Source organism: Salarias fasciatus, chromosome 7 (assembly GCF_902148845.1).
Source record: "Salarias fasciatus chromosome 7, fSalaFa1.1, whole genome shotgun sequence".
NCBI classification, from domain to species: domain Eukaryota; kingdom Metazoa; phylum Chordata; class Actinopteri; order Blenniiformes; family Blenniidae; genus Salarias; species Salarias fasciatus.
Window position 1 is genome coordinate 6,528,878 of NC_043751.1, and position 15,538 is coordinate 6,544,415.

The 15,538-nt window shown below is 42.2% G+C and overlaps 1 protein-coding gene across 1 annotated transcript; it reads right to left on the minus strand.

The window, feature by feature from the left end:
• Positions 1–4,878: 4,878 nt before the first annotated feature.
• On the minus strand, positions 4,879–14,507 carry LOC115391524 (synaptic vesicle glycoprotein 2B-like). The gene is made up of 10 exons (XM_030095796.1): positions 14,347–14,507; positions 10,526–10,647; positions 9,805–9,968; positions 9,648–9,728; positions 9,429–9,506; positions 9,190–9,278; positions 8,716–8,850; positions 6,461–6,564; positions 5,544–5,703; positions 4,879–5,181 (listed from the first exon to the last, which is right to left on the minus strand). The coding sequence occupies exons 1-10, from the start codon at positions 14,505–14,507 to the stop codon at positions 4,998–5,000; spliced, it is 1,278 nt and encodes a 425-aa protein (XP_029951656.1). The 3' UTR covers positions 4,879–4,997.
• Between the last annotated feature and the right edge of the window lie 1,031 nt (positions 14,508–15,538).

Sequence of the window (15,538 nt, forward strand, 5' to 3'; positions counted from 1 at the left end):
CGCAAACCTGCATGTTTTCCATGTCTCCCTGCTTCAACACACCTGAATCGAATCAAGATTCATGGCCAAGTCCAGCAGAAAGCCAGATAACGAGCCTCATTGCAATCAGCTGTGTTGAAGCAGGGAGACATGGAAAACATGCAGGTTTGTGGCCCTCCAGGACCAGGGTTCCCCACCCCTGGCGTAGCGGCTGCATTTACAAATGAAAGGTGGCTGGCTGGAGGACAACGACTTGTGTATTCAAAAGCACTGGACCACTGTGGCCCTTCTCTGGGTTCTGGGAGAGGTTGGGCCAAACCGGCCCCTGCTTGGTAAACCTAGTGTTAAAGCATGTGTTCCGATTCAACAAAAGAGAGAAATGGAGGAGACCTTACCAGAGTTGCCGGCTGGAGCCCATCCACGGCATCCCTGTGCCCAAAACCCTAGACGCTGTGGGCCAAGGTGGATGTCCTCATCCAACCGTTTCTGCAGAGGGAAAACAGAGAGATAAATATGCATTCTGTAGTCTGGAAGAAATGTGACACTCAGAAAAAGAGTGCTGGTCGAGTTTCTTCAAAGATAAAGCAGTTCTGAGTTTATTTCCAAGTAATTATTCACATGTAATAATTGTGTTTGTAAGAACTGAATGCTCTTGTCTTACCAGTGGCCTGTAGGCCTGACCAGGCTGGGTTGAACTCATGTTCAGGAGAAATGAGTGGCTCATAATAGTTGGAGAAAAGTCTTCAAAAGACACAGAAACACACCAAACCTACGCTGCTCGACTCGCTGGACTCGCTAGACGGACAGAATGACCCTGTTCTCCCCTGGTCTCAGAGAACCTCAGGGAAATTTAAACTTCTGATGACGCCAACAGTCTGTTGCCATGGAGACACCCAGCTGTTCTGCGCATGCTCCGCTGGGTAGCATGTGCATAGATTTATACAAATTCAAAAAGTTCTTATATGCGGTCTATTAGTGTGTATCTAAATATGTTTTCACTCACCAAAGCTGCGGACTCACTTTAAAGAAAGGCGCACGGCGGTTCTTTTTTCAGATAAACTTTGACGAGCTTCATTCATGTTGATTTCCGACTGTTAGCCTTAGCTTTACCCGCCTACATCGGCAGCAGCCAATCAGATCTCAGTTTGGAAATGACGCTGCAGTCTCAGCCCCATTTGTCAAAAAAAAAAATAAAATAAAATAAAAAAGAAGAAAAATTGCTCTTTCAAGTCATTTTCAAACAGACACCATGCAGTTTAACATTTTTCAAAAAATTAGACAGGTTGTCTGATTTCTTTAACCCTGAGTAATCATCCTAAGGGTTTTCCTCAAAACTGTCAATGGCTCAAGCAGTGACCTCTGACCCTGTACAGCTGGCAGTCTTGGGCAAATCAGTTTTCTCGCACAGGCCTGAATCACATGCATTGCAGCATTATCCAGGAAACGGTTGACAGGTGAATCTGGCCACTGCTCAACTACTGAAGATGAAAAAATCGAAATTTATTTTGACAAATTTCCAGAGGTGGAAAGAGTTCTGAAAATTTAGTGTTGAAGTACAAATACTGCTCCACTGATTAATGCTCAATTGCACGTAAAAGTACTGGTGTCAGAAAACTACTTAGAAGTACATTGTATGTTTCTAGATAAACTGCTCAGAGTATTATTTCTTTTAACCAATGGATGTTTTACTGTGTTGTCAGCAGCAGCCATCTTATTTGATTCGTCTGATACAATGCTGCGTTTAAGCCTTTTCTCAGATGAACAATGGAAAAACTCTGCCAAGACAGTTTGTCTTTCTTGTGACCAAATGTTAATATAATCAGGAATTCATTTTGATTAAATGAATTCCCCCTTTTAAAAACATTCATTGTTTTGCTTTATTTTGGTTTCAATTTTTTAAATCAATATAATTTCTAGATTATTTAAATTTTGAGATTGCAGAGGGAATCCCTCTCAGGGAATCAATCACATCAAAACCTTCCGCTTTGGTTAAAAACCTGCTTATTTTTCCTGAACTCCCTGTTCTTCCTCCATATCATCAAACTCTTCTCTCTCTCTCTCTCTGTCTGTCTCTCTCTCTCTCGCAGTGCATGCTGGGAGTGATTGGTAGTAGGAGTGTATGAGAGCGTGGTGTGTGTGGCGTTGCTTTTTGCGTGTATTTTCTGTTTGTTTAAGTTGTTAATGTTCACTTTCACTGGAGTTTATTGATCACAGAGCACATTTATTAGTTTATATCGTTTTCGGGTTTCTTGGTGGGTTTTGCCGTCCGTTTGGGGGTCTGGCTGCAGCCACGACCAACCTCAGACAGCTCAGCCGCAGACACGGTGTCCGGGTTGTGGCCCCGCCCCCTGCGGCGTGGAGGACGTGGCTGTGGGGGAGAAGGTGGGCTACGATAATGTGAAGTCGGTGGCGGGGATGAACAGCGCCGTGGTGATCTTCCTGGACCAGGTGGAGCAGGCCAACGCTGTGGTGGAGTCGGGGACAGGTTCGTCCCGGTCCAGCCGGCTGTCCGGGTCGTCCTGTCCAACGTCTGATGGTGAGGTGGAGGGACGGGTGGAGCTGGATCAGGGTGAGACCGTGGTGGAGGAAGAACAGGATGGAGGAGCCTCATAGTGATTTTAATAATGAGGCTGAGTGGAGGAGGGAATGGAATTTACTTCATGCCAATAAAACTCTTCTCATCAGGCCAGTTGGTGTCCACTGCTGCTCAGCTGGACTCTGTGTGGCAATTCGTCTTTCATTCCAGACAATGGTGTGACTTCCTGTGTTTAACATCTCACTGAAGGACTATGAAACGTAGTCAAACATTCCACTGCTGTTCCAGCTAAACGCCTTGAAGATGGACAGAAGGAGTCTGAAACACTCGGCTTGAAGAAGAGAGATATGAATCGGTTGCCTTTTTTTAAGGCACCTCCAAAATGTACAACAACAGCTGAATCATTTATTTCGACAGTAGCTCACATGGTAGAGCGGGTCGTCTCATAACCGGAAGGTTGGCCGTTCGATCCCCGCTCCCGCAGGCGTAAAACTGTCGTTGTGTCACAAGACACTTCACCCACCTTGCCCAAGTATGAAAGTTGTGTGAGAGTTGGTGGTGGTCAGAGGGGCCGATGGCGCAGATTGGCAGCCTCGCCTCCGTCAGTCTCCCCCAGGGCAGCTGTGGCTACAGTAGTAGCTTACCACCACCCAGTATGGTGTGAATGAATAATGCAATGTAAAGCGTCTTTGAGTGTCCAATAAAGCGCCATATAAAACCAATGCATTATTATTATTATCATTGTTATTCAGAATACAAAAATACACATCTCAGTGACTCCAAATCGTAATAAATAGTTAACCATGCCTCCTAACCATAAAAAGGCACAGAAAACAGTCACTTAGTAGTCATAAAAATGATCAACTACTTGACCAAAAATCATCCAGATAGTAAGACAGGTGACGACCGTAACATTATATTCCAAATGTGAGAACACAAAACACGTCATATCATTTAACCTCAGGCAATACATTTGCAAATATTTGTTTAAACCTACATATTTTTGGTGATCTCGACAAGCGGCGGAGTCAGCGGAGGACTGAATCTGCTCTATAGTTTCACAAGCATCAGCGTTTATTGTTAGAACAACTAACCCTGTGCACATCAGCGCCCTCCCCGGAGGCGTGCAGGCCAGGCCCCTTCCTCAAAGGTCTCCCTGACCCACAGTGCACACAGAAATAAAGTAAAAGAACACAAAACAGGTGGCAAACGGCACACAACAATAAACAAAACACAACCATAACAAAAGGAAACGCAGACAACCCCAAAAACACACATAACAGGCCCGAAACCGCCCCCAAACTCAGTCCCGTTTCCCAGGGTGCCTTGCAGCACAACACAGTCTGCAGGGCAGCAGCCCTCTGGCGCACCAAGCGACCCGCGCAGTCGCTACAATACACACACACACACACACACACACACACACACACACACACACACACACACACACACACACACACACACACACACACACACAAAGTGCTCCAACATGCTAAATAAGCTCTAAAATGTTTCTTTCAACCAGACCCAGACACTCCAGGACCAACTCCAAACTTTTGTATCATAAAAAATTTTAATGAAACATAAATGACGCATTTAATTTAATAAACATTTTACAAAAGTGTTTCCAAACTTTATGAAAGTAGGAAAATTAAGAAAAAGCTTGTTTCCCTGTTTTACAATCGAAGGAAATAAATTAACGAACCAAATAACCAACTAACCAAAACCAGCTGAAACAATTCAAGTATTGTGCATTTATTTTCTGAAGTTAACAAGATTGGCTCTAAACTCAACTTCAAAACTACAGATGAGTATGAAGAAAGAAATGATTCTACAGAAAACTTGATATTTTTAGGCTTCTTAAAAAAGGTGTAACTTCTAAGTCAGATTTTAAGACACTTTAATGGAAACATGATCAAAGTTTGAACTTAGCAATAACAAAGTTTGTGGTTTTTTTGACTGTTTATCATATTGAATAATATATTAATTTTAATACAATTTCAGGATTTAACTTCTTTATTTTAATTTTTCAACGTAAAACAGATCAAACAAATATCACAGAAACTTCACGCAAAACAAAAACAAAACAAAACTTGTTTTTTGTGTACGAGTCAGTCACTGAAGCTTCTACCTTGAAATCTTTGGTTTTGTGATTTGTTCATGTAGAAAAAAAAACCAAAACATTTCTTCTCAAATTTTTGGTAAACTCTTTAAAAAAGAGAGTTTTAATCCTTAAAGTTCTGAAGCAGAACAGCTGGAGGTTCTACGTCTGAGAATCAACATTTCCAGATGAACTTTCTCCTCATGATTAATTCAACTGATGCTCTTCAGAAGCTGTGAGAAGACGAGATTTGAGAGGCGAACATCAGACAAGAAGAGAAAACGTCAATGGTTCAGGTGAAAAGGCGGGTGGGGGTCAGGTGGGGGTCAGGTGGGGGTGGGGTGGAGGTCAGGTGGGAGTCAGGTGGAGGTCAGGTGGGGGTCAGGTGAGCTCTGTCTGTCTGGTCTGAGGCAGCAGCAGAGCCACCAGTCCTCCGGTGAGCAGCAGGGCCGACACCAGCAGCACGGGGACGGCACAGTCCGTGTCCACCAGCCGCCCGAACACCATGTTACCCGTGATGGCCGCCACTCGGCCCACGCCCGTGAAGAAGCCCAGAGCCGAGGACCTGCAGGAGAACCAGAGGCAGCAGAGACCAGAACTTCATACACTTCAATTCACCACACGTTTGTCCACAACCTTCATTCATTTTTTACCCTCGAGTCTTCAGATCACATTTTAGGTCATCAAAAACTGTTTTTCCTGGAACCTTTGAACTAACAGTGACAAACTGTGATGCTGTAGCAGCTTTCTGTTGTCATGCAGTGACATCTAGTGGTCACAGATGGTACAAACCAGTTCAGTGCATTGATCATTTTCTGAGGAGTTTCATGTGGTTGTAGAGTTAAACTAACAAGGCCTGGATTGGGAGGATTTCCAGAGTATTCCCAGGATTTTCCCAGAGTTCTCCAGAGTCTGGACGGGACTCACCGCAGCTTGGTGGGGTAGAGCTCGGGTCCCATCACGTCCAGGGCGTTCCAGGCGACGACGGAGACGCCGCTGAAGATGCAGGACAGAGTCAGACTCTGAGCTTTGGTCTGAACCAGGTAGATGAAGAAGACGCTCAGACTGGACACCAGCAGGCTGCAGGCTGGAGGAACAACAGGCGCAGAGCGAGAGGACGTCAGTCTGGTGACGTTCAGTCAGTCTGATCTCACTTTTTCATTTTCATCTCAACAGAAGTTACAAGAGCCCTGCTGAAATGTTGGTGCTTCCTCTTGATAATACCACCAGAGAGCACCTTTCCCTCTTTCTGTGAAATACAAAACACATCCTACCAATGTCCTCAACGTGTTTTTTTGGAGGAAATTGACAAAATCCGGAAGAAAAACAACATTTCTCCATTTTTTTTTTAAACCAGAAAACACAGAAACAAAGTCTGTGAGTCTCTCCAGTATTTTAAATGTTATTTCAGGGTGAAGTTTCAGACACTGCAGGTTCTCTCCAAGCACATCACTGTGTCTATTTATGTATTTAAACTGGGGAAAAAATGGGCATGATGGTTATATACAGTAAGTAGTAATCCGACACCAAACAGCCATATATATAGACTTCAATACCAATAATAGACAACAATTGTTAAAGATAAAATCTAATCATTTACCATAGGATTATAAAAAAAATAAAAAATAAAAAAATAAACATTCTGTATGGTTATTTAAGGGACCGAGGTAACTTCACCAATCAAAGTCTAGATGATAACAGAAAGTGGATTATATGTCCTCCACTTGCATTTGGAGGTGCTACACGTCAGGACTGTGATCACTGAGGAAAAGAGTCTTCGGGTTAAAGAGCAGGCGCACAGCGACGCCCTCTGGTTCTGCCCGGAAGAGGCGGCTCAGACTCACAGAGCAGCGTCTTGCCTCCCGTGCTGTCCATGACGAGGATGGTGAAGACGTTTCCGGGCAGGTTGGACGCAGCGATGACGAAGCCCTCCATGTACACTGCGGGTCCGACATGTGGACGGACATCAGATTAGAGACTTACTGCCAGGCTTCAGTCAGCTGAACGACTTTCTGAGAGACGGGTGACGCCTTGAAATGAGGAGATGAATTCCACCTCAATAAATAGTTGAATGAACTGACCTGCTGAATCCGTGTATCATTCGTTCATTTGATATTCAATTAAGAATCAAAAAACAAAATATTGAAAAATGAGTCGTTTTTCCTTTTTTCGTTTTTAGAATGAAAACAAATAAATGAAAATTGGTTTGTTTTTCAATATCCCGTTTGTTAAGACAGATCAAATAAAGGAAAGTTGAAATGCGGCCACAGAGCAGACTTTAATGTGATTTTTCAATTTCTTCGATCTCCGTGACCCGGAAGTTCTATCGTCTGTGTTTTGGTTTTTGCCGGCGGGAAACGTGGGCGGGTCACGTCAACCTGTAGTCCAGCACACACTACAGAAGGATCAGGCCGAATTTTGCCCCGATTTTCTCCTCCCGACCGAAGACAAGGTCCGGGAGTATGCTAATGAGTTCGGGTCCGATCTTCGTGTAGTGTTCCGGGGATTCAGAGAGATGTTTTCCAGTCGGAGCCTCTCGGGAGGCGTCGGAAGGGGAGATCGTAGATAATGAACATGTTTAATATTTCTGATCGCAAATCCTGTGGAGTGTGGAGCTCTGAGAGGCGCTGATCAGCTCCGAGTAGAGCTGTCCACACCCTCGAAATAAAGCTTCCTGATTGGCTGGTGCTGCTGCTTAAAAAAATCCCCTCTCAGCTGTCAGAGATGGAGACATATGTGATATATATTCACTATATGACAGTGAAAGAGAAAAGTCAGAACTCCTAAACTCAGCAGTGAAGAAAGTGATGGTTCATCCTCAATAACTGGATCGCTCCAGGATAAACTGGATTTCCTCCATTCAGACCCAAACTCTGATCTGCATCGCAAGTCCTACATTAACCACCACGGAAGAATGAGGAAAAAAATAAATGAAAAAAAAAAAAAAAAAACAACTTTAATATCCTGACTCCGTGCCTTCAGAGAGAAGAGCGACGCATGATGAAATTTACCTAATCAAAGCTCAACGAGGTTTTATTCTGGTGTAAACTATCCAATATGGGGACAAAAAGAATGATTTAAGATATTTGGTGATCTAAAAAAGTAGCTTTGTCAGAGTCTGCTACTGCTCTTAAGCGATTAGGTAAATTTCATTATGCGTCGCTCGTCTCTCTGAAGGCAGGGAAAGTTGTTTTTTTTTTTTTTTCCATGATGGTTAATAGTGGACATGAATTCAAACATCGGGATTATTGCAGGACTGGCGATGCAGATGAATGAGCAGATCAGAGTTTGGGTCTGAATGGAGGAAATCCAGTTAATCCAGGAGCGATCCAGGTATTGAGGATTAACCATCACTTTCTTCACTGCTGAGTTTAGGAGTTCTGACTTTTCTCTTTCACTGTCATATAGTGAATATATTTCACATATGTCTCCATCTCTGACAGCTGAGAGGGGACTTTTTTTTAAGCAGCAGCACCAGCCAATCAGGAAGCTTTATTTCGAGGGAGTGGACAGCTCTACTCGGAGCTGATCAGCGCCTCTCAGAGCTCCACGCACCACAGGATTTGCGATCAGAAATATTAAACATGTTCATTATTTACGATCTCCCCTTCCGACGCCTCCCGAGAGGCTCCGACTGGAAAACATCTCTCTGAACCCCCCGAACACTACACGAAGATCAGACCCGAGATCATTATCATACTCCCGACAGTCGGACCTTGTCGGCTTCGGTCGGGAGGAGAAGATCGGGGCAAAATTCGGCCTGATCCTTCTGTAGTAGTGTATAGTAGTGTGTGCTGGCCTTAAACTGACCCACAGGGTCCCGTGACCCGCCCACCTTCCCGCCGACAAAAACCAAAACACAGACGATAGAACTTCCGGGTCACGGAGATCGAAGAAATTGAAAAATCACATTAAAGTCTGCTCTGTGGCCGCATTTCAACTTTCCTTTATTTGATCTGTCTTAACAAACGGGATATTGAAAAACAAACCAATTTTCATTTATTTGTTTTCATTTTAAAAACGAAAAAAGGAAAAACGACTCATTTTTCAATATTTTGTTTTTTGATTCTTAATTGAATATCAATTGAACGAATGATACACGGATTCTGCTGGTCCGACCGGCTCACAGCTCTGGTTCAGGACCGAAGGCTGGAAGGAGACGTTGGCGCACGGTGAACCGCCAACCTCCACTTTCTTCAACAGCTCAGGAAACCACATCCACAGGCCGTAGTAACTACACACACACAGTTATAACATTTATGAAGAAATACTTTCTTTTTTGGAAATATTAAAGTGAGATAATAAATAGGTAAAAGTATGAAGAGTGAATTTTCAAAAATGCAGCCTTGAAATTTTGAGTTTGGTCAGTTTTCAGTTCAATCTATGAACAGTGGGTGAAAGCACAAAAATGTATTTTAACAAATCTTGGAATGACTTTAAAGTGTTCATTTTATCCTCATGAATTTTTCATTCAATCATTTTCAAAGTGCTTTTTTAATTATTATTATTGCACTACAATAAAGTGAACTCCTTCTGAAAGTGCTTTAAGGAAAACAGCATGTTTCTATCTCACCCAAAGGAAATGCAGTAGGAGATGATGAGCAGGAGGACGCTCCTGGATCTGAGAGAGCTGCTGAACATCTGTTTGACAGGAACTGAGACCTGAGAGGGAAAAGAGACGACAAGCAAAGGAGAAGGTCTGTTAAGGTCAGAGGTCAGAGTGGATTTTTTAAAGCTGATGATACAGCGGGGAATTAAATGTACCATGATGCTTTACTGTTATAAAACTGTTTCTTAGTGCTCTAATGATACCTTTGTTAAAATGCTGCTGAGACTGCTGGTGTCTTCCAGGTCCTCTCTGTGCCTGGAGGCTGGACATAAGGAAAACTCCTTTGGGAGAGATCAACAGTAGACTATTACACACTTCACTGAAAGAAAACACACAACACTGGCTCATATTGTTAAGACGTGAAAAAAAAAAAAAAAAAAAAATCTGTGTCAGTCCACTCATGCGCAGTTTGACTTTCTTACTGGGAAAGTCTTTTCTTTCCTTCTCGTGTTGAGTCCAAACATCAGTCTGAAGACGTGCACTGCTTCCTTCTCTCGGCCCACCTGGCAGAAACACACCATAAAAACAGCCTCAGCCCACAGGGGTCACAGACACACAGCGGTCCGGTGTTTTCAGGACCTCCATGAGGAACTTGGGGCTTTCAGGCATCAGCAGCCTGAAGAGGAGGGCCGAGGTGATGCTGGGGACGGGGCAGAGCAGCACGAACAGCCTCCAGCTCTGGAAGTGCAGCTGGAACACAGAGAAGTGAGCCCAGGAGGCAGGGATCACCATCCAGGCCAGACCTGCAGGGAGGGGCGGGGACAAGAGAGGCCTGAACGTTTGCTCTGTGCTCAGTGTCTGAGTCTTGTGCATCTTTTTAACATTTTTTACACATATTTCTGCTTTTTTCAAACATTTTCTTTCATTCTTCCTTGTTTTTTTTTCATATTTTTCCACATATTTGTATTTTTTTTCTCCCTGTATTAAAAAGGGTATTTCTTTAAACACTTTTCTGTATTTTTACATGTTTTTTTCCTGAATATTTGTCCAGCCTATGATTTTGATATATTGTTTGCAGGTCGAAATGACAATAAATCTTTTTCAAAAATTAAAGACAGAAGTACAGACATTTAAACTTTGCTGATCATTTTGTCAGGGTTTTACTGTTTACACTGACAGATATTATTTAAAACAATATTTATTCAGACGTGTCTTTTTTATGTTTCATTTATGCAGTAACACAAAAAAAAAGTTTCATTTTATTTGAATGTCTGTGTTTGGCTGCAGATTACTGTCAGTTTCCTCTATCGCTGAGTTTACAGAGGAAGCACACATTAAATCTATTAAAATCCCTCTATACCTGCTGCCAGGATGTTTCCTGCCATCCAGAATGTGGCCAGAGCGCTGATCATGGCTCCTCTCCTCAGGCGGGGCATGAACTCAGAGAAATAGGAGAAGATAACGGGAATCGAACCGCCAACCCTGCAGGGGAGAACATGAGCTATATTAATACCTTTTCATAACAGAACGCTGAGTCATGCAACAACGTTTACAGATCGATCACAAATCTTGTCATTTTCCAGAACAAGATACAAAAACAAACTGTGGATTAATATGGAGTTTGCAGCTTCTCTCCACTCACAGCAGCTTTTCTAAAAACCTTACTGTGATCCATGAATGAGGGAGGACAGGCAGAGACCATTAAAGCATATTACAGGAACTGGATCAGGAAAGTATTAGTTTTGCTAAAGTCTTGGTTCCAAAAGTTGGATCTGGGGCCATGACTCTAAGAATACCACAGTCAAACATGTGACCCTTGACCCCAAAACAGTCTATCACCAGGCTTAGTTTGGCCCTGAAGCTTCGGGTAAAGGAAGAGCTATTCCTAGCTTGTCCACTGGAGGTCGCAAAACAACAGATAGTCGCTGCAGTGAGGCTGCTACTGCAGATTTATGTGTTTCAAAAGTGTTAAACGACTAAAATAACTCCACCACAGAGCTTTAAGCACTCCAGAGATTAGCAGCTTTAAATTTAAGGAGCGACACCTGGTAAATAAAAATATTTCCCTCGCCTCATTCAATACGAATGAAATAAACTATGAAAAGTATCAGAAAGGTTTTCTTTTTTAATAAAATTTGAATTAAACATAAATACAACTGTTAGAAAATATTCATAGAATGAATTGGCAAAAGCTTTAATTGGCTCGTGGAGTTTTTAAATCAAAAGTATTATTAGAAACTATGTACTACTTTAGAAGAACTGATATATGGATGAAACTAACAGTTAAATGAGAAGATCAATCAGTAGACCAATCACTTCCATTGAATATGTTTTTTTACAAGGCAATCTTTAAATAATAACTTCTCTGAAGTTTGTTAATGAGACCTGAAAAGTTGGTGAAAGACTAGAACAGTCAGCTGTGTTGAATAATTATACAGTATTCTTCATATCATGTTTATCTAGTATTCATTATAACATGTTATTTTGTATTTTTCATATTATTCATGTCTCTGTTTAGTTATAGTGTGTTTGTGTAAACAGGTGTGGAAAAGATGTATTATGTGTGACAAAAAAAATCAAGTTTTAGTCTGCCTGTCTCTTTTCTTTTTTCCAAAAGCAAGAGCCACCTGCCTGCATCTCTGCCTCTCTTTTTCTTTTTTCACAAATGGGACCAACTTGGCAAGCAGTGTAAAACATATGTAATGCTGGAAAGTACCTGGCACGCGAATGAGATGTATGGAGAGTTTGAAGGTCCTGATAAGAAGGACGGGGATGGGGTCAAGGACCGGGCACCATTAAGAAAAAAGAAAAATGAGAACCAATAGGTTCGCAGCTGTGCCAACAAGTGTACAGTCAGGACGGAGTGTCACACAGTCAAATAACAAAACTGAGATGCAGCTGTGCCTCCAGAAACGGTATAAAAGAGGCAGGAATGAAATGTGTCTTTGCGCCAGTCTCAGATGGTCAAGCTGGCTGCCGGGAGCTTCAGAAATAAAGTTTTCTACTTTCTGACTCCGACTCCGTGTCTGTTTTTCCGAGGAGAACCAAGAATGGATATAATTGAAGATTTTCTGGAAAATATGTTTGTGGGTTTTTTGCATCGCAACTGGCCGAGGATATTTTTTGATAAAATCCACGACAACCGTTGCACTTTTTCCTGTGCACAATTTCTCAGCCATAAAATCTAAATAAAATCGAAGTCGATGATGTGGAAAATCATGAGGACGACAGGAGCTGATTACTCAAGCTGTCCTGAGTAAATGTAAGTTTAACAACAAGAGAGAAACTATTCAATAAAATATAGCTTAGGAATCTGAATTAAACATGTTTCTTAGCAACTAAACCTAAAAGGCCACGAATCCACCAGAGACAGACCAGACTGGACTCAACAAATACGAAATATCCAAGACCTGCTGCTGTTCTCCCCCCGACCCCCCACTCTTTAAAGGGGAACGGTCGTTTTTACAATCTGGACCTTATTTCACATTCGTCACAACAACATTTACGCACCCGTTTGACTTTCGTGTGGTTTGCAGTTAGTTCGGAGATAATTAGATGCTCCCATATCCGTATAACGGCAGCGGGCGGGGCACCGACATGCAGCCGTCACAGACGCTCTTTTCTCTTATGTTTGTTGTGGGGTGGTAGATACATGTAAATTTATTAAGTCAGCATCACTTAGCGCTATTGGGAAGTCTGTAAACCGGCTAGATTGAGCAAATCTCCAGGAACTCTGAAGCGATGATGTCATCACACTGCGCCGTGGCGCACTGTGTTTGTTTACATGGAAGTAGCGTCTCTGCTCTGCAGTCAGACCACGGCATCTCGATCGGCTTTTTTAGTCAGTCAGAGTTTATTTTCAGCTGGTTTTAACTTTGGTACAATGGTTCCAGTGTGTATATATCCTGCTGTGAAAGTAAAATGACCAGCTGGACGTCACTGAGCTCACAGGCTCCCACTTCGTGACCGGGATTTATTGAAGCTATGGCTAATAGCGCTCAACACGGACCCCAGCATCAAAGTTCCAACTTTACCACATTTGGATTATCGGGTGTGTAGTGCCCACTTCACATCGGAGGACTTCTTCCCGGTTCAGGAAAGAAATGAAGGCCAGAAGATCCAGAGAATGAATCTCAAAAAGAATGCCATTCCAGCGGCTACAGGAGGAGAACAGGTCGAGGTAACGTGATGCTAATAATATTCATTTTTTCCTTTACTAATGTCTAGAGTTGGCTAGAATGTTATAAACTTGTTCCTACTCCTTTTGAGCAACAGTGTACAGAATATTTTACTGTTTATGTACAACTCTTGTCATTGACAGATATACTTGTATCATCCTTTGTTGTTGCTCAAATGAACTAAACAGTAAAACCTCTAGACATTAGTAAAGAAAAAAATGAATAGCATAGCTTCACGTTACCTCGACCTGTCCTCCTCCTGCAGCCGCTGGAATGGCATTCTTTTTGAGGTTCATTCTCTGGATCTTCTGGCCTTCATTTCTTTCCTGAACTGGGAAGAAGTCCTCGGATGTGAAGTGGGCACTCCACACCCGATAATCCAAATGTGGTAAAGTTGGAACTTTGATGCTGGGGTCCGTGTTGAGCGCTATTAGCCATAGCTTCAATAAATCGCGGTCACGAAGTGGGAGCCTGTGAGCTCAGTGACGTCCAGCTTGTCATTTTACTTTCACAGCCAGGATATATGCACACTGGAACCATTGTACCAAAGTTACAACCAGCTGAAAATAAACTCTGACTGCCTAAAAAAGCCGATCGAGATGCCGTGGTCTGACTGCAGAGCAGAGACGCTACTTCCATGTAAACAAACACAGTGCGCCATGGCGCAGTGTGATGACATCATCGCTTCAGAGTTCCCGGAGAGTTGCTCAATCTAGCCGGTTTACAGACTTCCCAATAGCGCTAAGTGATGCTGACTTAATAAATTTACATGTATCTACCACACCACAACAAACATAAGAGAAAAGAGCGTCTGTAACGGCTGCATGTCGGTGCCCCGCCCGCTGCCGTTATACGGATATGGGAGCATCGAATTATCTCCGAACCAACTGCAAATCACACGAAAGTCAAACGGGTGCGTAAATGTTGTTGTGACGAATGTGAAATAAGGTCCAGATTGTAAAAACGACCGTTCCCCTTTAAAAAGTTTACAACTGCTCCTCACCCGACACCACTGATGAACCGCAGCAGCAGGAAGAGCCAGAACCAGGGCGCCACGCTGGACAGACCCCCGAACAGGCCGTTGACCATCAGCGAGACCACCAGGATCCTGCGGCGCCCCCGACGGTCCGCCAGGTAGCCCCACAGGTAGCCCCCCACCATCATTCCTGCAAGAGTGGTGAAGAAATGAAGAGCTTGTGTTGGAAACCTGTTGGTATAAAACATCAGGAGCGTAACGAGCTGCTGAAGCTGCAGAGATGCTCCCCAGCCCAGCTGAGAGAAGAAATCAGGCAGTTCAATGACAATGAGCCGCCAGAATTTGAGAGTAACAAAACTACATTTATAAAAGGAAAACCATTGATAAATACCGTATATGGCAAATGAGAAAAGCAAAGGGAGACTTCAGAGACTGAAATCAATGAGCAAAAAAGACTTAAAATATTTTAGTTTATGCAATAAATAAATAAATAAATAAATAAATAAAAATGTATGCACTGGATATGTAGTTATAAGAAAAATATGCATTTAATGATAGTTCGAAAAAAAATATGAAAGCAATATAAAATAATAAAATATAAAAAAATATTGCTTTGAGATACTGTATATTTTCCATTTGACTGTAAATTTTTATTCTTATAAAATAAAATTAATTGGAAAATAGATATAAATACATATGTATTAAAGAAAATTCAAAAACGGTATCACGTGTATGCAAATCTGAGAAAATGTGCTTTGGATCATAATAGTTTTTAAATTTCCCTTCGTACCTTTTGTGTATTATATTAAAACTCTACCAGCTCTGTTAAAGAGTGTGTGGAGAGCTCCGGGTGATGTTTTGGAAAACGGTCAGCCTCCAGGAAGAGCGTGTTTGGAACGGAAATGTCCGGAATTTTTTTTTTTTTTATTAGCAAAAAACAGTATACAGAGTATACAAATTAAACATAACAGTACAGTGAATGCCAGGGGGTGTGTACAGTAAAAAATTGCATTATACAATGTCAAATATGTGAAGTTTTGCACAAATATTAATAGTAGTCATAGCTTTTTTGTTAATAGAGTTTTTTAGGGTTGAAACATAAAATAATGTGTCACTGTGAAAATGTTTGAAATTGGGTTTAGTGTTTGAGAATTTACATTTATGAATATAGAATTTAGCTAATAATATTAATAGATTAATCATAAATACAGCGTCTTTA

What these genes read in the sequence shown, in the direction of transcription:
- LOC115391524 (XM_030095796.1), bottom strand. Translation starts at nt 14,507, where the DNA reads ATGATGGTGGGGGGCTACCTGTGGGGCTACCTGGCGGACCGTCGGGGG. An exon ending in GTCGGACCAGCAGAATCCGT is followed by an intron (nt 6,565 to 8,715) that starts GTATCATTCGTT and finishes TCCACATGTCGG; the next exon opens with ACCCGCAGTGTACATGGAGG. An exon ending in CTCTACCCCACCAAGCTGCG is followed by an intron (nt 5,182 to 5,543) that starts GTGAGTCCCGTC and finishes GTTCTCCTGCAG; the next exon opens with GTCCTCGGCTCTGGGCTTCT.